Source organism: Orcinus orca, chromosome 10 (genome assembly GCF_937001465.1).
Source record: "Orcinus orca chromosome 10, mOrcOrc1.1, whole genome shotgun sequence".
Classification (NCBI taxonomy): domain Eukaryota; kingdom Metazoa; phylum Chordata; class Mammalia; order Artiodactyla; family Delphinidae; genus Orcinus; species Orcinus orca.
Window position 1 is genome coordinate 8281324 of NC_064568.1, and position 21182 is coordinate 8302505.

The window sequence follows — 21182 nt, forward strand, 5'->3', positions numbered from 1 at the left end:
AGGGTTAATCTGGCTATGAAAACCAAGTAGGAAAACAAATCCATATGTGGACAGGGAGATATAAAATGAAAGCCTCCTCTGTGTAAGACCCTGCTTCAGCCTCCCCTCCCCGAACCCTTGTCAGACAAGCCTCACTGATTTGAGGCTGGTTCCAGAAAGGCACGAATGCCCAGACCCCCTGCCTTTGGGGTGGCTGGTTCTCAAACCGCACTGCACCCCCAGAGCTGACCCCACGCTCAACCGGCTGCCTCCTGGAAGGTTCCCCCCGATGAAAAGCGAATGATTGCCGCCGTGATTGCCTCAGCTATCTGGCCTGCTTGGCTCAGTCTGTTAGTGATGTCTGCCTCGTACCACATCATCACTTGGCAGGACGGTGCGGACACCGAATGCTCAGGCAGCCGCGATAGGGGATTATCTAGCCCTTTTTTCTTTGCCTTCTTTCTGTCTGCCTTTTCGATAACTTGACTCTTCTGTGTTTTTAGCACTTTCATCAAAAAATAATCCAAGAGGCGACAAGACTCAAATCAGGACATTTTTCAAGGGTCGGCAGCTCATGGAAAGGCCTGACAGGAAGGCTGTTTGGACTGAATCGCTGTAGCAATTCTGTGAACCAATTGAAGTGGCAGGGCTGGCACCGCCAGAGCCCTTGCAAGGGAGCAGCCTTGAAATATTCGCAGAGGATCTTTTATTTCCTTTCACAGGTGATGGGGCTGGGGTCGCTTCGAAAAAGAGCAGTACTGAGGGGGGGCAAAAAAGTCCCATATCCTAATTCAGCCGCTGACGGCTGGGGGCTGGATCTGTGTGACAGCTATGGAAAATCTAGGGAGTTGTCAGCCCCGGCCCAGGACTCTGACTCCTTTGTTTAACATTCTATTGGCAGGGCGGAAAGCAACCCAGCCTCTTGGGCTGCCAGCTTCTCCCTGATAGCTGATGTTTACGTGTGGTTGTATCCAAAGCGGGTCCACAAATCCTCTGTGTGAGGGACCCTGCTGGACTCAGGTGATAGGATTTTTAGGACTGAACTCTTATTTCCCTTTGACTCTAGCTCCCTTTCAACCAGCTGCAGACGCTGCCCGGGGTACCGTGCATAGCGCATCGCCAAGCACAGACAGATCAAACCAGCCCAGGGGGCAAAACCCTTCTCTCCTGTTTTTTTGAGAATCACTCGTTTCTAGAAAAGCCCGCCCATGATCTGAACATGTCGCTGGCTGCATACTTAGTCAATGTGAGGAGAGGTCCTCCTGCCTCTCGCCCCGCCCAACCCCCCAGACTTTTTATGGACCTTTTGAGACACTCAGCTTCCCAGAGCATGCGCACTGTTTCTTCAGCTGTGAAAGGGATTTCCACAGGGCAGGAGCTGACCTGGCATTTCTTGCCTAACTTAAGTGTTTCCAGAGGCTCCGACACGATCTTTTTTTTTCCTTGGAGTTGTCTTTTTTCTTTCTTAGATAGGCCCTGCCAGCTTTGGGGGAGATGGAAGTAAAGCCCCTTGCTCAGAGCCAGAAGTTATCCGGTCCTCCTGGGAATCTTATTTACAGGTTTACGAAGTAGCTCGGGGGAGTTGAGATAAAAGAAAATAAAGTCCTTGCAGGGAGTCTTTACCGCCCCCCCCCCCCCGCCCCTTTCCCAAACGAGAGCAAGCTTGGTGCCCCCAGATTACCCTCGGAAGTGAAAACCTCCCTGGCTGCGTGGTTCTTAGGTTTGGACCCCTAGTAGACTCTTCCTCAAGTGTAAAACTGTGAGCTTGAGGCTGGCAATATTTACTCATTATCTCTCTCCAGTTTTCCTACGACTCTCCTGATTCTAGAGGCCTGATGTCTCAAGAACGGCTTCCTGTAAGGATGTAATTTGGGGTGTGTGCATCTGAATTCTGAACTTGCAGCATCACTGAGCTTTCCAAGGATAACACACTGTTATTGGGGTTAATTTTGGAAACGGGGGCGGGCACTTAGCAAACCAAGTTGGAGGATTTTTTATCTTGCCTATCTGAATCTTAAAATCTTAAAAGGAAATGTGCGTGTAAATGTACAACACTGTTATTAAATGTCTGAAGGCTTTGCTTATATAAATGATTCCTGCTGGGAGTCTCACGGTTAACGTATAGGACAAGGGAAGCATTGAGACGCACGTTTCCTTCAGCCAACACTGGTGCCTTGATGGAAAGAAAGCACTTGTGTTTTTCATGAGACATTTTCTTGGTTTAAATCAAGTATCCTTCTTATAAATGACTTCTCTCTTCTCTCTTTATTGCTATTAAAACTAACATTAAATACACTTTCAAATATTTCATCCTTTCCTTGATTTTCCCCCTACATAAAGCACTAGTTGTCCATACTCTATAGAGTTGAATTCAGCGTTTATAAAAACCTGACACAAGAAAAGCACTGACTCTTAGAAAGGGAAACACCTTAGAGAGGGTTTAGGCCAAGTTTTTCACTTTTATGAAGCAAAAATTAGCAGATGGTCATTCACTTTGCCACTTTTCAAGGTCCCACCTTTGAAGGTCATGGAACACAATGAATATGTAAAATCAGAGATACTGAAGCTAAGTTCCTTTCCAGAAAATTATCTCTGGAGTAAATTTAGAATTATTCATTTAACCATATGCCCTAGAAAAGATGCCAAATTCCTCTATACCTCTAAGCCAGCCCATATGCAGTTCCCTCTGCTTGGACCATCTTCCTCATCTCTCTCCCTTCACCTAACACACTCCTGTTCGTCCTTTAGCTACCCCTATCACAGGGTCTTAGAAAAGGCTGTATCTTGTACTCCTTTGTGGTACCCATCATGATTGTAATTATTTAATCATGGATATAACTCTTTAATGTCATTCTTTCCTGCTGGGCCGTAAGTTCTATGGGGGCAGGGTCCCTGTGTGTCTAGCTCATTTCTCTATCACCAGTGCCTTTGGCAGTGCCTTGCACGTAGCAGCTCCTCAATAAACATGGGTTTCAATAGCTTCCTTGGTAACGCTTTCAGTTTTGCCTTCGAGCAATGCTTCTTGGTGCCGTAAGAGCTAACACATGATAGAGCTCTTCCATTTGAGGCGGCTGTCTGCAGGACAAGTTGGAAGAAGGTCCACCCTGGTTTCCTGTGGTTTCCAGAATTCTAGCCTTCCCTGGTCACCCAACCCGCCTGGGCAGCCCTTCTCCGCCCCCCTCATTTGCTCCCCTCCCTCCTCCAAGGTTCCAGCACTGGCTCTGGTCTCCCCTTGATTCTCAGGATGCTTCTCTCTTATGCATCAATCTGCTCAAACGGCTTCAACTCTTCCCTCTGGCTCTTGGCATCATTTCCAGGAGTGTGTTCAGCTCCTGCAAACTCTCTGTGGATAGACTGATGGAACTGCCAACTCACCTCCTTTGCCACCCAAACCCACTGGTTCTCCCACGTTTATGGAATCCCTGCTCATCCAGTCACCTGGACCTGCGGTCTGAACCTTAGTCAACTGCTGGAAGAAATGCTCTTCTTACCGGGCGGAGGCTGGCTTTTCCTCCTTGAGGGGCCCATTTCTAGTTTGTGTCACCCCTTCTGTAGTGGGCCTCAGAAGGTAGGAGATGTTGCCCTGATGGGAGGACCAGTTTCTGAACCTTCTGGAAGGGGACTCACTAGAAGGAGAGTCAGACTTCTCTAGAGAAACCCAGAATGGAGCAAACGCAGGCTTGTCCATGAAATAGAATATATACAAGCACGGGGAACTTGTGAAAACTCAGGCCAATCGGGAGAGTCATCAAGTTCTGCAGACTTTCCTTGGCATTTCTGGCCTTGGCCCGTTGCTTCGCAACAGCCCTTCATCTGCTCTTGCCCTTGACGTGATGCGCCGGCGGAGTGCTGGCGGAGCATCGTACATGCTGGAGTTGAACCTGAACTCCGGCTGCTTTCTTCACTGCCTGTGTGACCACGGTGAGCAGTTCCTGCTCTCTGAACCTCAAGTTTTTCAATGCATCATCTTTAAAACGGATAATTCCTACCAGCTTCATGGGGTTGTTGTGAGAATCCAGTGTGGTAATTTATATAAGAGATACTGAAAATTGGAAAGTGCTGCAGAGATCAGGTATTATGAAGTACTAGGTGTTTATGAAGCCCTATTTCCTTCTTCCTAAATCCTATCCTCAGTATACCATCTGTGATTGTTTATTTATAATTTTTCTTCATCACTTTTAAAAAACCTATTTCCTAAAAAAAACCTTTATCCCTAAACTGTATAAAAATAGGAATTAAGCCACAGACATAGAAAACAAATTTATGGTTACCAAAGGGGAAGGGTGGGGGGGAGGGATAAATTAGGAGTTTGGGATTAACAGATATATACTATCGTATATAAAAGAGGTAAACAACAAGGGCGTACTGTATAGCACTGAAAACTATATTCAATATCTTATAATAACCTATAATAGAAAAGAATCTGAAAAAGAATATATATCTACACACACGTGTGTGTGTGTGTGTATAACTGAATCACTTTGCTGTACACCTGAAACTAATACATTACAAATCAACTATGCTTCAATAAAAAGTTGTTTGTTTTGAAAGAATAGGAGGTAGCCATAAAAAATACAATAAATATGAAACAACAACATTCAATTCTAGCTAATACTCTTGCCATTTTAAAGCTCTGAACCTGAGGACCACTCTCCATCTGTTCAAAGTGACACTGGGCAGGTGATCCAGGTGTTAAAGCCATTTTAGCACCAGGTGCAGACTTCCTCCTGGATATAATCCAAAGGATGAAAGAACTGAAAAGGGAGACAAATTCTGACTACTGTGATTCAGCATTGTTAATGCATGTCTGGGTACCAACTCAATTCATCTGTGACCAACAGGTTCATGGCCCATAGTCCTGGAACCCTGTAAACATGTTCGGTATAGATGAGAAATGGTTTAGAGGGAAGACGGGGACCTGAACATTTAATTCATGTTCATCACATTAGCTATGTCACTGTGGCAATTTACCTCATCCCTCTGAACCTTAGTTTACTCATCTGTAAAATAGGACTTGCGTAAAGATTAGGAAGAAACTATGTAGCACGATGCCTGGCACGTAGCCCGTGCTTCATAAGTGCAGTTAATATGCCAAGCGCAAGGGCAAGGCTTCTGTTTTTGCCCCGCATACCAAGAGCAGGACTGGTTCAAGTTTCTGGTGATTTGGTCCCAAGGAGTATGGAATGACTAATAAAAGTGAGGAGAAAATGTGGGGCCATTTTTCCACTCGCAGAGTAAAGAGGAGAATTAAAGTGATTAACTAGACCATTCAGATTTTCAAAAGATGGGAAGAAATAGCAACCAGCAAAGCAATTTCGCCCAGCGGAGCTTTGAATAGGCTTATCTACTCTTTCAAAAAAGCGCTCACGGTCAGCACAGTGTCAAAGGCTGGGCTGAAACTGTAAAGTACCGAGAGGTGTTGATACTAAGCATTTTTAAAGAAGGGAATGCCGACTCTGAGCCTTCAGGATGAGAAGAAATATGATGGGTCCAGGGCCCTTCTCAGAATTTCTTGCACTTCAAAGAGCATGTGCTTGGCAGGAATCCTGCCACTTTCCTGAGTTTGTTAACGTGGCTGAGGGAAGGCAAAACTCTTAAAATCCACACAGATGGAACTTTTCCACTGGCTCTATTTTGGTATAAATATTCATTAAGGACTAGAAACTTAAAGTAGATATCGGCCTGAGCTATGAGTGGTTTGGACTAAATTTCAGCCAGTTTTCAGTCGTCCCTCTGGATCTTATCTCTCAGAAGGGCCAACCCTTCTGAGATGCGGCTGGCGTTGTTGAGAGGTCCCAGCCAACTTCCTCCCCAGATCAGAGAAATCACTGGAGTTTGGTCTCAAGAGACTTCCAGCCAGAAACAGGGGGCCTCAAGGTTCAGACGAAGGTTTCAGTTTGTTGTCTGAAGGAAGGAAACAAATGAAAGCTTGGCTCATCTGCCATCTTAAAGTCCATCCTTTTATAGATGAGTCTGAAGGAGGATAATAAAACTTGGGACCAGACTTCAAAAGTTCCGAGTCTGCTTTGGAACGGTGTCTTCCCCATCCCCCTCAAGAAGGTTTTAGATTAAGCAACGTGTATGGGGCTGTGGAAGAGGTTAATAGTCTCACCTAGTCTAGTCCATGTCTGTCTGTGTCCTCCGACCCCATCTTCTCTCTCCCCCTTTCTATCCTCTCAGGATTCCTTGTCTCTGTCAGGAAGGAGAACCAACCTGCTCTCACTTCTTTTGATACCTTTCCTTCTCTCTCCTGTATCCTGATTCCATCCCATTTCCTTTTCTGTCCATAATATTACTGAGCCCTTACTGTATGCCAGCCTTTCCGAGGTGACACAAAGGAGAATTAAGGCACAATCCCTGCCCTCAAGGAGCTTACTAATGGAGGATGTAGGGACAAAAAAGATGTTACGGGACAGGAGTTAGGCGGGTGGGACAGTGATAACACGTGTTCCAGGACCATTTGGGAAACTAAACGTCCATTCAGTAGGAGAGCAAAATCCATGCTGGGAGAGAGAACTTTGTCTGCACTGCAGGCTTCATGGAGGAAGGAACGGATGGGACTTTGGCCCATGGAGAAGAAGTCCTTTTAGTATGCGAGTGAGGAAGAACAAGTGTTTTCAGGGAAAAATTGACAGATCAGGTTGGGTAAGCAGAATGTTGTAGTGATGGATAAGGCTGAACAGGGCCCCATCACGCAGAAACTTTAATGCCAGACTAAAGTCACTGGAGAGGTTCTAAAGTGTCCTAGTGGCAGCTCCCTGGAACAAAGCTGTCTGTTACAGTGGTACCTCCCCGGGGCTGAAGCAAGAACTCAGCCCTCAACCTCTTTGTGCCCACATCCTTCTGCTTGAATGTGCAGCCCTTTCCAGTTATTTGTCAGATATTGTCTTGATTATTTTCTAACAGTGCTTCAAGGTAAAATTTACATGCAGTAAAAATTCAGAAATCCCACGTATTCACTTGAGTACTTTATATGTATATCCCCTGGGACCACCATCCAGATAAAGAACACTTCCTGTGCTCCAGAAAGTTCCCTCATGCCCCTTTCTAGTCAGTAACAACCTCTTCTTAGCCACTGTTCTGACTTCCGTCACTGTAGATGGGTTGTACCTGTTTTTGAATCTCACACAAATGGAATTAGACAGTAGGTCGTCTTTTGAGTATGAGTTCTTCTGTCCAACTTATTTAAGATTACCCATGTTGATGCATATATTAGTAGTTTTTTTAATACTAAGTAGTTTTCTGTTGTGTAGATGTAAAATAATTTATTTATTCATTCTCCTGTTGACGAAAGTTTGTATTATTTCCGGAGTTTGGCTATTATGAATAAAACTTCTCCAACTACTCTTGTCCAAGTTTTTTGGTAGACATCTGTGCACCTGTCTCATGGATATAGACCCTGCTGGGTCACAGGGTAGGTGTATGTTCAATCTTATTAGAGGTTACCGAACAGTTTTCCAAAGTGGGTGTGTCATGTACATTCTCCCTGGCAATGTATGTGAGTTCAGCTGCTCCACGCCCTTATAACACTCGCTCTTAAATTTATTTTATTTATTTATCTTTGGCTGCATTGGGTCTTTGTTGCTGCGCATGGGTCTTCTCTAGTTGTGGCGAGCAGGGGCTACTCTTCATTGCGGTGCACGGGCTTCTCATTGTGGTGGCTTCTCTTGCTGCAGAGCACGGGCTCTGGGCGCGCAGGCTCAGTAGTCGTGGCGCACGGGCTTAATTGCTCCATGGCATGTGGGATCTTCCTGGACCAGGGCTCGAACCCGTGTCCCCTGCACTGGCAGGCGGATTCTTAACCACTGTGCCAGCAGGGAAGTCCCTCAACACTTGCTCCTGTCACTGTTTAATTTCAATCATTCTGTAGGGTGTATAATGCTATCTCATTGTGCCTTTAATTTGTATTTCTCTGATGAGTCATGAGGTTGAGCACCTTTTCCTAGACTTATTAGCCATTTAGACATCTTTTTTTGTGACATGCCTGTTGAAGTCTTCACCTATTAAGAAAAATGGATTGCTTTTTCAAAACTATTGATTTATAGAGGTTATTTATCTATTTTGGGTTACAATCCTTTGTCAGATATATGTACTATGAATATTTTCTCTCTCTGGGTTGTCTTTCGATTCTTAGTGGTATCTTTTAATGAAATCGAGTTAATTTTGATGACCAGATTTCATATTTATTTACTAAGCATTCTCTCCAGACGCAAGAGTCATAAGGATATAAAACTTAGACTACTTTCTTACTGTTCTAGTGTTCCATAGAGTAATAAGCTATGACAACGTTGCAAATCATCTTTAAAAGCTTTTCAGAAAGATATTACCCTATTTACCAAGGTTTTCTTCTTTTCCTTCATAGCTGCCTCTGATTTCCTATTACCCACCCCCCCCCTTACTTTTGATCAATCAGGTACTGTGCATGTGGAACAGTGTTGATTTTTAATGAGTGTTTATGATATGGGTTTGGAGTTCTTCCCTTAGTGATTTAAAATTTCCTATTTCCTTTCACTTGACATGTCTTTCCACTTAAAAAAAAAAAAAAACTCTCTTCCAAGGAACAGGATAGTTTGGTGGCACAGAAGTGGCCTTCCCTACTGGGTGAGGATGGAAGTACCTACCTGGAGGAGGTGACACACGTCTCAAAACTGATGCCAAAACAAAAAGTGGGGGCTGTCTGTGGGCCATGTCACTCTGTTAAAAGCATATTCTAGGCTTCCCAGCAGGTAGGAAGTAAGCCAGGAAATAGATGCTCTGACCTCAGTCTTGACCAATGTGTAGGACTTGGTCGGTGAACCAGAACCAGAATGTTAGAAAAACGTGGCCATTGCATCCTTGAACTAAGGAACTGAGAAAACAGAGAGAACCAATGGGGAGTGGTGGGAAGTTGCAGAGAGAGAGAGAGATTTTAGCTCAACATAAGAAAGAGCTGTCTAATAATTAAAGGGGTTCAAAAAACCAGATCTCTTGACGAAGTTTCAGTGCTTGCCAGTGGTTCTTACAGCATCTGGCGCTCTGGTTCATCTCCCAGTTAAGGTTTTGGATAGGCTACTTGGACAAAATAGTTTTGTTTTTTTTTGTTGTTTTTTGCGGTACACGGGCCTCTCACTGTCGTGGCCTCTCCCGTTGCGGAGCACAGGCTCAGGACGCGCAGGCTCAGGGGCCATGGCTCATGAGCCCAGCTGCTCCGCGGCATGTGGGATCTTCCCGGACCGGGGCACGAACCCGCGTCCCCTGCATCGGCAGGCGGATTCGCAACCACTGTGCCACCAGGGAAGCCCAGACAAAATAGATTTTAAGTCTTTCTGAACCTGAGATGCTAAGACACCCTGAATTCTAATCCTAGCTCTTCTACTAATTACCTCTGTGAATTTGAGCACATGACCTAACCTGCTGGATCTCTCTCCTTCTTTGTTAACAAGGAAGTTGACCCAGGGAACCTGTAAGGCCCGTTCTACCTCTTAAAAATTAATTCTAATTGCTGAAATATACAGTATAACAATTATTCAAATAAGGATATGATGATTTCCTTTGTGATGGTCTCAGCCCTGGGCTGGGTCCAAGGAAAGGTACAGGGTGGTGACAAGAGCCGTTCTAATTAGTGTGAATCTTAGTGTAAGGTGTGTTTTCTCCACAGGCTGTTTGGGCCTGTTGGCTGTGAATGAGGACAGACTCGAGGAAACACAACTTTTCCATCAAACCTCACCTCTTTGTCAGATCCTTGCAAACACAGGGATGATCCCCAGAATTTCATTTTCCAGATAACTGGCAGGGAATCAGCTGGGATTTTTATCCCTCCTCTGTTTAACGTACCACAAGCAACTGAAAAAAATCAACTGACAACACTCATCCCAGTGGCGTTTTGATATCCAGACCATATGGTTTTCATTTTGAGGCATCACCTGCTCAAAAACATGGCAAGAAGAGACCCACAGTCTCAGACCAAGTCAGAAATCTGAAGAACGGAGCAAAAGGAATTGTTTTGATGCAAGAGTCTGGATCTCGTTACTCAAGTCTCCATATTTCGAAAGGCTGATTTTCCTCCTCTCAGTTTATCAAGGAATCCTCTGTAGGATTTCTTTTCCTCTAATTACCATTTAAAGGACTTGAGAATTGGAAGGTGAATAAAACTTGGGGTGGACACACCATCCTACGGTCCTCTGAATTGTGTTTTCACATTCTGCTCACAAGGACCGCGTGCTGAATTTTGCAGAGTGTGCTGTGTGTGTGTGTGTCTCTGTGTGTTCCTTTCTTTCCATATATGTTGCATACCCTCAGTTAACTTTTTTTTCCTTTGATCACAACACAAATCTGCATCTTCTTGCAAAAACTCAAACTGACTGGGGGTGAGCTTGCTGGAACTCCTTTGCTGAGCTTAGGAGTCTCAAGCATGCCAGCTGGCAGGCTCTGCTATCCTATCACCCCCAAGGGTTTTGGTTGAGAGGCAAGAGGAACAAGTTCTCATACGAGAAAGTTACAAGACATGCCTGATGGATGGATGGATACGTAGGAATGTATTTCTCTGTAGTTCAAGATGGGTGATATTCCCCAAATTAGAAATCAGATCAGATGGAGAATATGCGTCTCAGACTTGGAACGCATAAAACTGGCCTGCGACCCGATCCCATTACTCATTCATCCTTGTCTTTCAACGCGCAGCTCAGATGCCGTCTCCTCGGTAAGCGTTCCCTGACCTCCCCAGGTGAGGTTAAGTACTTCCTCTTCTGATCTCCCTCACTCCCTCGATTGTACCTCTGATCAAGGCCTTTGGCACTGCTTTGGTTCTCTGATGGCCAGACTGGCTGTTCTGTCTCTCAAACCATCAGCCTCTGGGATTTCTTTCCTTTTTACTTCTCCGCTTCCCAGCTCAGTCCCTGGCTTATAATAATTACATGGAATACGTGTTTGCGCAGAATAAATTCTTAAAGTCAGCCAAATCAGAGGTGGGTAATAAGTGTCATCAAAATAATGTTTTCATTCTCTTTACCATTTCACTCTTATTGGCTGTTTCAATAGTGATGATAATTCTTGTGTAACACACATTCATTAGTTGTCAAATACTGTGTTAAGAACTTAATAGATTATTGTTGTGACGACAATTTTTAGGCCCACTTTATAGATGAAGAAACTGAGGCTTAGAGGTAATGTGATTTATCCAAATAGGAAACACGTGGCAGAGCTGGGATTTGAACCCAGTTTGTCCATTCTAAGGACCTCAGATCTCAATCCACTATGATTGTGTGTGTACATGTGTGTTTATATATGCATACATGTGTATATTTGTGCACACATGTGTGTAGAATACTGTTAAAGCTTTATGTCGACAGAAGTCTTAATCTATTTGAGCCCTTTTGACTGTCTGATATGGAAGTGTCCCTTCTCAGAACCATGTTTTAAATGCACAGATTAAAATATGTAGGATTACAAAGGAAATGAATATTACTGAAATAAGACCAATATATAAAAACAAATCTGTAATTTAGTAACATACGGGCCTTTGTTAAATTAATTAACAAGACCAGCCGTGGATTTAATTACTGTTATTTCAGAATAAGGACAAGCATGAGCGGTATGCCTGGCATTTCTCTTGGCTGTAACAGGATTATGAAAACATCAGATTTCCACCGGTATGAAGGGAATGGGGTCTATTTCCAGTTATCATTTTCTAACTTAAATGTCATACACAGAAACAAAACAAAAAAAGGCATAGGGGATGCTGAACGGCCAGGGCTTTTGTCTTCATTTATAATGGAAGGAAACGCTATATTTCAGTTAGAGGTTGGGTATACAAGGATGCAACAGTTTTCTTAATTTACGTCCCTCAATTCTATCCACGGATCCCCGGTTAAAAACCTCTCCTCTATCTACTACCAAGATTAAAAACAAAATCTCCCTCCCAGACTTCCTCTAAAATAAGCCTCAAATGCTGACCCCTCCCCCCATCAGAGCCAGCCCCCTTAACAAGGACACTGGTGGCCACAGGGCCAAAGCTGGGGTGGGGAGCACAGGTGTGCCTCGGCAGGTGGGTGGCTCTCTTCCAGGATGAGGGCAGGGCTGGGCTCCACGTTCCCTCCACCTCTTCCAGTCAGAGGATTAGCCAGGTCAGTCACCTTGGTGGGCAGCCTCGTGAATCAGTACGTGGAAATGCCTCTTAGTCATATAGCCCAAATAGACGCTACCTTCTTAAGGCAGGTTTCTTATGGGGCATTAGTCAGCTCAGAGCTCTCACCCCATGCTCCTGCCCTTTGGTGCCTCTGACACCAGCACCAGGAAGGAGAGAGCCTGGGGTGTTGAGCTGCCTGAGAACATGGGCTGAGCACAGACAACCGGTCTACCGCCAGTGGCGAGGGGGCTGACAGGGCCGCTGCTTACCAGTGGTACGTGAGAGCTGCCACTAGCCCCCTTGCCTCAGACTTCTCTTCACTCAGTGCCCTGTTTAAAATGCAACAGCTGGGGGCAGAATTGTCGTACTTATTTCACTGTTACACTGGAGAGATGACTGAGGTTGGGAGTGGCTCAGATGTGTGCAGTGCTGAAATCTGAGGGTAGACAGCAAAAGAGGAGGAAGAGGGGTGTGTGTGTGTGTGTGTGTGTGTGTGTGTGTGATGGGGGAGGTCAAGGAACACACAGAGTGAAAGAACACTGCCATTATTTGGTTCTTCTCTTACTGTCATATAAAACACATTGCACTGGACTCCAGTTAACACGGCAGGAACCAAAACTTTCTTATTCATTGCCCTGTACTGAGTGCTCAGCACATAATAGGTACTAAATAAATATCTGCTAGATGAAGAAATGGGTGACTGTTACCCTGTCTTATAAGCAAGACATCTGAGGCCTTGGCGAGGGTAAGTGCCTGGGTCAGATCACCCAGCTGGGGCCAACGAGTGGTCTCAGCAAAGGGGAGGGCTGCTTTTCGCAAGTGTGGCAACCACACTCCCAAGGCAAATTGTCGCCATTGTCATGATTTTTGCAGACGATGTGACCAGAGTCTATTTAAGGCCAGGTCTAAGTTTAGCTGCAAAGAGAAGGTCCTGCAGTCTGATACCTTAGAAGCCACCTGTGACGTCAGTAAGCTGAACTTGGTCTTCCACGTTCTAGCACTTAACTACCTATGGGATTTCTGCACTGGGCTGATGAGAGGGCATACCAATGCAGGAGGCAGTATTATTTTCAGAACGTACTACACATCCAGGCACTTTACCTGCTTTATCTCATGAGACTCCTGCTTAAATATAGCACCGTTATTCTCTTTCTCAAATGAGGAACTAGAGGTCCAGAGAGGACAAGCAACTTGGTTGCAGACCTAGGAAATGTCAGAACTACGTGTCACGTCTAGATCTCCACGCTTGCAAAGGCTGCATGTTTAGCCACTTCTCCAAATGGCCTCTGAACCATGTGGCCAAAGCTACGTTCACAGCCAAAATGTTCACCTGACCTTCTGAGCTTTGAAGGTATGAGGGTGACACGAAGTCAGGGTACCATGGCCATGGAAGTGACGGAAGAGAGAAGATACCCTTTTCTCCTTCATTCTTAAAAGATGCTGTGAGTCAGTGCATCTCTGCTGTGTCCCATGTAAATTTTGGATGTGACATTTTCCCCCCATGTCCCGTCTGCCACGTGAAGGGACTGACCAAGCAGATCACTAGATCTGTCTCAGCTCTTTTATATAATGATTCCTTCACATTTTCTCCAAAGATTAATTTTAAGGACCCCATGTTTTAAAGTAGGAGGAGGAAAAAACAATCAGTCCATGCACACATCATGTGGATTTGAAACAGCCGCCATGGGCTGGACCGTGGCACTAACTTTGTCCTTCAAAAGAGTGACTTGCCAAATACAGCCTTTGGTTTCTTCTCCCTCGGCAATCTTATTTCCTTTTAAAGCATGTCCTGGTGGGGGCTTGGGCTGTTTTGCTTGGTCCTGATTCCCGTGTTATTGGGTAGACCGTGAGTCAGGCTGACCAGGCACGTAGAGATACACATTCCAGAGGCCAAGCTTATCCCCAGGATAGAATTTCCTGGAAGCTCTGGAACTTGGATCTCTAGGATTTTTTTTTTGTCAAGTATCATTGCTTCTTCAGTAATTTCTGGATAATATTGTATGATTCTTTAGATTGTCTCTCTACCAGCTTTCTCTCTAGACAGTTCTATCAGACTTCTAGAAACCCAGGAAGAGAGAAATCTAGAAAGTCCTTCTTCTCTACCTGGGAAATAGCTTTGCCTTGGCGTGGGTGATGGTATACACCTGGCCGTGGCCGAGAACTAGCAGAGAGGCGCAGATGCCTGGTAACCTTTGGCAAATGCTGGGCCATTCCTGAATCACACTGTCAATGTGTAGGAAGACCTTAATCTGTGTGTGAAGCCTGTAGTAATAATCCTAGTCCTTCACCAGATTTCTGCTTCTGATGAAAGCCTCTGGTTTCCTCCTGTAGTGGAAAGAGCTTCAGTTTTGGAATCGGAGAAGACCGGGTATGAGTTCTTAACTTGTCATCATATGATCTTAGGCAAGTCATTTAAACTCTTAGCGTTCATTTACTCATGTGTAAAAAGGATATTAATATTTTTGCACAGTAGTCCTAAAGGCGAAGAGAGAGAGGATGTGAGAAGACATCAAGCATCCTGAGTGACATCAAAAGACATCTTTCCTTCCTTTCTTGTGCCCTTCCCCAAACTTGTCCATCCTAACAGAGAACAGATGAGTCTTCCTGCAGATCCTTAGGGGACAAGAGCCCAAATGGATGATGAAAGTAAGACCAGCACATCCTTTCTGAGAAAACATGTAAACACGTCTCATATAAAAGAGCAGACAGTGAGCAACTGGATTTCCACATCAGATATTTAGGCTTGATACGAAATACAAGTTTCTGCCACTAAGAGAGTCTTGGCCCACATAGAAGACCTGACTTCTTGTTTTACTCTTTCTAGAAAAGCTATCTAGACAGCATTTCTGGCGCATCTGCAGATCTGTGCGATGGATATGTGCTCAGCTCCCAGAATGGGTTCAGGATAGCCCCAATGTTGCGTTAAGGAAACGGTTTGATCTTGAGGGTCTCCTGTACAAGTAGCTGGTGGCCCTGCATCTGGTGGGGTCACGGCAGCTGCCAGCCAAATCCTCTTCCTATTAGCAAATGAAAGGGAAGAGGGGGATACTTCCAAACAAAGCCACTTAGAGAGCAGCAGCTGTCTCTTCTTTCTGGAGGCCCCGAAAAGCTGTTCCCCAATTCTGCTTTTAGTGGAACTGAGTTTTAGTCCTGTCTTCCCATAATCATGTGTAATTTGGGAGACAGTGTGGTATCCAGGAGAGGTCAGTGGACTGCAGGGGGAACGAAGTCCAGTTGTCATTCAAGGTCGGCCACTTCCTAGGGAAAGTGACCTACCCAAAGTCACCGGTAAGTGCTTGCGGTTACTGTAATGACTCGACCCCCGCCCCAGCCAGAAAACTTTTCTTATGATACATATTTAAATGGTGTCGGATAAACACTGGGGAGATAAGAACTCCCAGGGTCTGTGCTTATCAGGACAGATTTCCACTTTATTATACAGACACTATTTTGAATGTGCAAGTTGGAAGGAAAGATTCTCCTTGCCACAGTCAAATGGAATACCTCTTGTGGAGCCCAGCTGACCCTAGTGGGGGGGTTACAGGAGGAACTATTCCCTGACTTGTCTGCTCCTGACTTACCCTCACCGGAAGTAGCAGGAGCGGGGGTGGGAAAGGAAGATGCACATGTGAGTCTGTGCACCTGTCCCTCCTTCCTGGTCCCCAGGCCTTTGCTGAATGTAGCCCATTCTTTTTCTCCCTCGTCACCTTTAGTCAGTTAACATGGAGAGAAGATCAAACTACGGGAAGATCCGTAAGGGATACCACGGGATCCAGAGGGGAATACCAAAGTCATTTTTCCCCTGTCCTGCCTGTAGAACTGCTGGTAAGCCCTGGGCCGCGAGAAGGCCTTGGAGCTGAGATGGCTTAGAATAAAGCCGAGAGATGATCTGTGCGGTACCTTTCCCTGCCTTCCACCACCTCAGGGGGTGGATGCATTGGTGCAAGTCAGCTGTCAACTGCAACCCCATATATTCAGACGTGTCTGCACAACATGACAAGCATCTGCAACTTACAAGCAGTGGCTTCAGCATCTGTTTGGGGAGATCTTTAAGAAGGACTTGGATAATTTCTTTCTTTCTTTTTCTTTCTTTCTTTTCTTTCTTTCTTTCTTCTTTCTTTCTTTCCTTCTTTCCTTCCTTCCTTCTTTCTTTCTTTCCTTCTTTCTCTCTCTCTTTTTCTTTCTCTCTCTCTTTCTTTCTCTCTCTCATTCTTTCTCTCTCTCTCTCTCTCTTTCTTTGTTTCTCTTTCTTTCTCTTTCTTTTTTTTAATATGGCTCTCTTTGGGCCAAGTTGTTTATACACCTATGGGCATGTATCCAATGGCTTGGCTATTAAAGTCTTTAAGTGACAGCTTAATATATTTCTAAGATGGAGGAAGCCAAGGACAATTCTCGAGGAGCCGTGTTGATGTTGGATTGGCTGGCCCAGGCAGTGTGCCAGCAGTTTTGCACGCGGCAGGAACTGGAGGTGAAAGCAGGAAGGGCTGAATTATGGAGGGGAGGGCAGAGCTGGAGGACAGGAAAGCCAGGAGGGACGTGATGTGGAGAAGCGTGGAGGGGGACGCCCAGCTGAACCTGGCAATGCACTAGGACGAACCATTCTTTCATGCTCCTCTGACATGGTGCTGAGGGGTGAGAAAGAGAACCCTCCGGAGCCGGTCCACTGGCACACTCACAGTCAGCAGTGAACGTGCTCTCTGATCTTTTTGTTCTAGTCCTTTCCAAACGGCTCTTTGGCAGCCAAGGGGCCTGTATTCTTACAGAGCCTACTGGGCCCTGGCCCACCTTCTTAGCAATCTCAGAGAAGGGGCTTGACCTGTATGGGTCTCAGTTTCCTAATCTATAAAGTGAAAAGACCTCTGTGTCTGCTTCCAGGCCTACCATTCCAGCACTCCAGAGTGAAATGCTCAGTGACTGATGACCTCTGTTGTGTAAGCAGATTTTGTATCTGTTGGGCTAGAATGAAGACAAGGTCATCGGTCATTGCTGTAGGTTATCAAGGCTGAGCAGCTGGCTTTCGCTCAGCCGAATGAAAATTAGTTACTCATCAGACGGGCCAGTCAGCTGAAGAAAAAAGAGCACGTCCCTCATTCCCCAAAAGACTCCTTTCAGCAATCACACACCCGCTGAAATACACAACCACCACTGACAATAACAATGGCTACATCTATTTGCGCTCGTGTGCTGAGCCCTTTGTACGCATCAGCTCATTTCACGATCACGGGCCCCTTGGGAGGGAGATGCTTTTAGTATCTCCCAATTTTCAGATGAGGACGCAGACTCAGAAGCTTACCCAAGAGCACACAGCTAGTAAGTGGTGGAGCTGGGATTTGAACCCAGATCTGGTTACAAGAATACTAACCGCTTAATAAACAAGAGAAGAACACATCCACAGTGGTGGCTGATTCCACCAAGAGAACCGGCATTTGGCCTTCCAGGCTTTTTGTTACCAGGGCATGGTGGCTAGTTCCTGATTCTCAGGGAAACTCTCCATGCTAGGAAACCTCTTTCCCAGTTGAAAAACAAATCATGACTCAAGAGCCGCCAACGGGAGCATTCGACTCAGCACAGATGAGAGGACGTAGGGAACAATTTCTACGCCCTGCCACGAACTATGGATGTGACCCACGGCCAGTCCCCCTGTCTGCCCGGAATTGGATAGATGGTTTCAAAGCCTACTCCAGGTTTGGGATTTTATGTTCTCTCTCTTGAAGACTTTTTTTCTGACTTTCCAGCTGCTAGGGATTCCCTGCAGCGCCCATCCCTTTGGGGGCAGGGCAGTGGAGTCAGCTTGTAGCCCATTTGAAATCATTTCTCATTTTGTAAACAGGTCCCTTGAAGCTCTAAGGGGCTATGAAATTGTTTCAGAATGCCTAAGTGTGATTATGCCTCCTGAAGCCAAATGTTAGAAAACCCCCACTGTTGCAGATTTTGAAAGTAAATTATGCAATAAAAGTTGTGCAGCGTGCTGTTGACGTGATCCAGTGTTTAATCACTGCTGTACAGCTCAGGAAGCACAAGCTTATACAAAAGCAAGTGGCGCTTTCCCCTCGTTCCCTTCCCTTTTCTTGACTTTCTGAGTTGATGACATGGGTTAATCAACCAAGTGGTCATCCTCCTCTGTCACAGTCCCAAAGGGTAAAAAATACCCGCCCTTTCATCTCTACCCACCACATTCTTCCGCTAAGCCTGTAATTGGATCTAAATGGAAAATAAACGCTTTGCAGGCCAAGGAAGTTGGCACTAGAGGGTGACAGGTCGGAGGCTGTGTTCCACCTCTAATCCGGATAATCACATGCTCCCATGCAAAGGAAAGTAAAAGCAAGCCTTCCTCCGAGCGGTGGCCAGGGCTGGTGCTGAGGAGGGGTGTTCCGTGTATCCTGTTTCCCTTCACCCACTAACCGTCCACTAGCTTGTAGTGAAAGCACCCCGAACCATCTGATTTTCCAGTGGACAGTGAGACGCTGCCCCTTTAGCTCTGAACTCTTTTACATTGGCTGAATTTGGGGAGGCAGTTCAGACACACAAATATCCCGGTTGCCGCCACAAGTTAGAAAACAGTAATGCACGAATTGTACTGTCCGAGAACACCACGGTCTTAGCCCGTTCACTTGTAGTTGATTGAGTCCTGCTGTGCGTGGCGTGCTGCATCAGGACAGAGATGAGCGAGAAAGGTTTGTCCTCCAGGAGTTTAGAAAGGTGGGTAGAGAAGTGAGAGCAGTGTGTGCCTGACTCACTGGTGGTAGAAATTACCGGGTATCTTACCAAGGTCTAACATGCGGTGAGAATTCCAAAGGAGGAGAGGTGACTGGTTCTGCACACAGTCTGGCAAATGCAATGGGGGCAGGTACATTCCAGAGAGATGCCCTGATGAAGTCTGCCCTGGTGTACACATTCAGAAGGGTCTCATGCACTCTCTGTATGCGAGTCTGGGGCAGGCCAGCCATGCAGTGGCGTAGCTGTAAATCAGATGCGTGAATCCTGCACCTCTAAGTGGCTGGCTTGCATCTTGGTTCTGACATAGGTTTTTTTTTTTTCCCCCCTTCTCATTCTACTCCTGCACGCCCCCCTCCACCCCCACCCCCCCAACGCCTCTGGTAATGGCAAATGTCTAAAGAGGAATTTGCCCTGTAAGACCAAGTTCTCTTTGGGAGATGACCCTACAGGGTACCATCGCTGTTACTGCTTCTGTGAGGGAGGTGGGACCTATCATCCCCCTATGGGAAACAAGGGAACTGAGGCTCAGAAAAGGGACTCGGTCATTGTGATGCAGCTAAGGGGTGGCAGGGCTGGGGTTTCGATGCCAAAGGTTTTCCTTAGGCTCTGCTGCCTGCTGGGAGCAACTCTCTGTGACGCTGGGCCTCAGTTTCTCCACTGGTCTAGGCTGTCTCTCGGCTTCCTCCCAGCTCACAGGTCCTCTAAGCCTCTGGCCTGTGCCCCCTCCCAACTGCCTGCAGGTACGTAAGTGGCGGTGGTTGGAGCTAGGGCACAGCTGCAGGCCCCTCAGGCAGTAATTCACCCGTGACCTTCTGGGCTCCCGGCCAGCCCTTCTTGAAAGGGAAACGTGCAGACCCTGGGGACAGAAATTAGTTCCCGTGTGCTGGAATTGCTGCCACTGCCAATATCACCAAGTAAAGAAACGTACGCGTGTGTGTGTGTGTGTGTGTGTGTGTGTGTGTGTGTGTGTGTAAAACACAAAACGCTAGGATGACAGCAAAAAGGGAGATTCCTTGTGAGTAAATATAACCCCCTCCGTACGCGTGTGTGTGTGTGTGTGTGTGTGTGTGTGTGTGTGTGTAAAACACAAAACGCTAGGATGACAGCAAAAAGGGAGATTCCTTGTGAGTAAATATAACCCCCTCCCCAAACCTTCACCTCAATCACAGGAGGGGGAAGGTAGGGTCTTTCCCCCCCACTACAGACCAGAGAATTACCATTTCAGAAAAAGTTCTACCTTATTTAAATTTTAATTAGCATCATCAGAGAACTAAGATCCTTGGCAAAAACTTTACACGACGGCCTTTAAGAGTAAAATTTGGAGGGTGTGCCTGTTAGCTCAAGCATGTATTCCCAGCTTTTCTATTTTCTGTTAAGTCTCGGAATTTAATGAATTTCCTTCTCCTTACTTCTAGGTAAGCCGCCTCAAACACAGAGGAGAGGGAAACGGGGAAAGAAAGAATCTGGGTAAGTACGGACAGATCGCAGCTCACCTTCTGAACTCCTGGGTTGAGGTCCATGGCCACCTTTGCCATCCTCTTCTGGGGTGGACAAACAGCGCCTGGTTTCTCAGGCAGAGGCGCGAGGGCGCGCAGCGGGGACAGTGGTGGCTGAATGGCCAGGATCGCTGGCCCAGCGCGAGCTCTGCTCGCAGTCCGGCGCGGCGGGGCCCTTTAATTGGAGAGCGGGACTCCCTCTAAAACCTCGCCAGCCAATCGGCGCGGGCGCTCGCGCTTGGCCAGCCAATCCCAGCGCACGGCTCCCCCCTCCCTTCGGTTGGTCTGGGTCCGGCCGGGAGGCTGCAGCAGAGTGAGCGCTGCCCTTACGTCAGTGCGGCCGCGGCCCCTGCCTGCCCGGGCGGCGCACATCTGTCCCTGAGCGGCAGGAATCCGTCCCCACGCCCTTCTCCTTTAAAGGACAATGGGCAGAGGGTGGGGCGGGCCGCCGGCCCCGCGATCCATTCAGGTCAAAAGGGAGAGTGATCAAACAGGAAGGCTCGGGTATTTTTAGTGAGCTGGGTCCAAAAATAAATGCTGAGCTGTGTTCCCCTGCCCACCCTTTCTGCCTTGTGGTAGAGGGGTGGGCAGGTGGCGTGCAGCAGCTTTGACTAAGCTGGCTAGCTTTTCCCAAACCTGGGCAAGTTTTCCAATCATCGGAGAGGAGGTGAGATTGCAGTGAGTTGTGATTTGTGTTTTAAACTTAATGTTTGTAAAGTATTATTCTGCCTTTTATAACTTGCTTTCGTGTCAGTCCTCCCCGTTCAGGGAGGAAGAGAACACCGCCCTGATTTTATAAGTGGCAGCGTGTACATCTTCACTCCTGTAGTCATATTTTCTCGTTGTTGTCTAATAATCATCTCAGGTATTGCTATTGCTACCATGAT

General features: G+C 46.4%; 1 protein-coding gene across 2 annotated transcripts in view; it reads right to left on the reverse strand.

Moving 5' to 3' along the window:
• Positions 1–20471, reverse strand: part of LMCD1 (LIM and cysteine rich domains 1) — a 57946-nt gene extending 37475 nt beyond the window's left edge. The window contains exon 1 of one of the 2 annotated variants that reach the window (XM_004274787.3): positions 20293–20471. In XM_004274787.3, coding sequence (XP_004274835.1) covers positions 20293–20334 — 42 coding nt within the window. In that variant the 5' untranslated portion in view covers positions 20335–20471. The remainder of the gene's footprint in view (positions 1–20292) is intronic. The other variant, XM_012534816.3, reaches the window with a different exon arrangement.
• Positions 20472–21182: the final 711 nt, after the last annotated feature.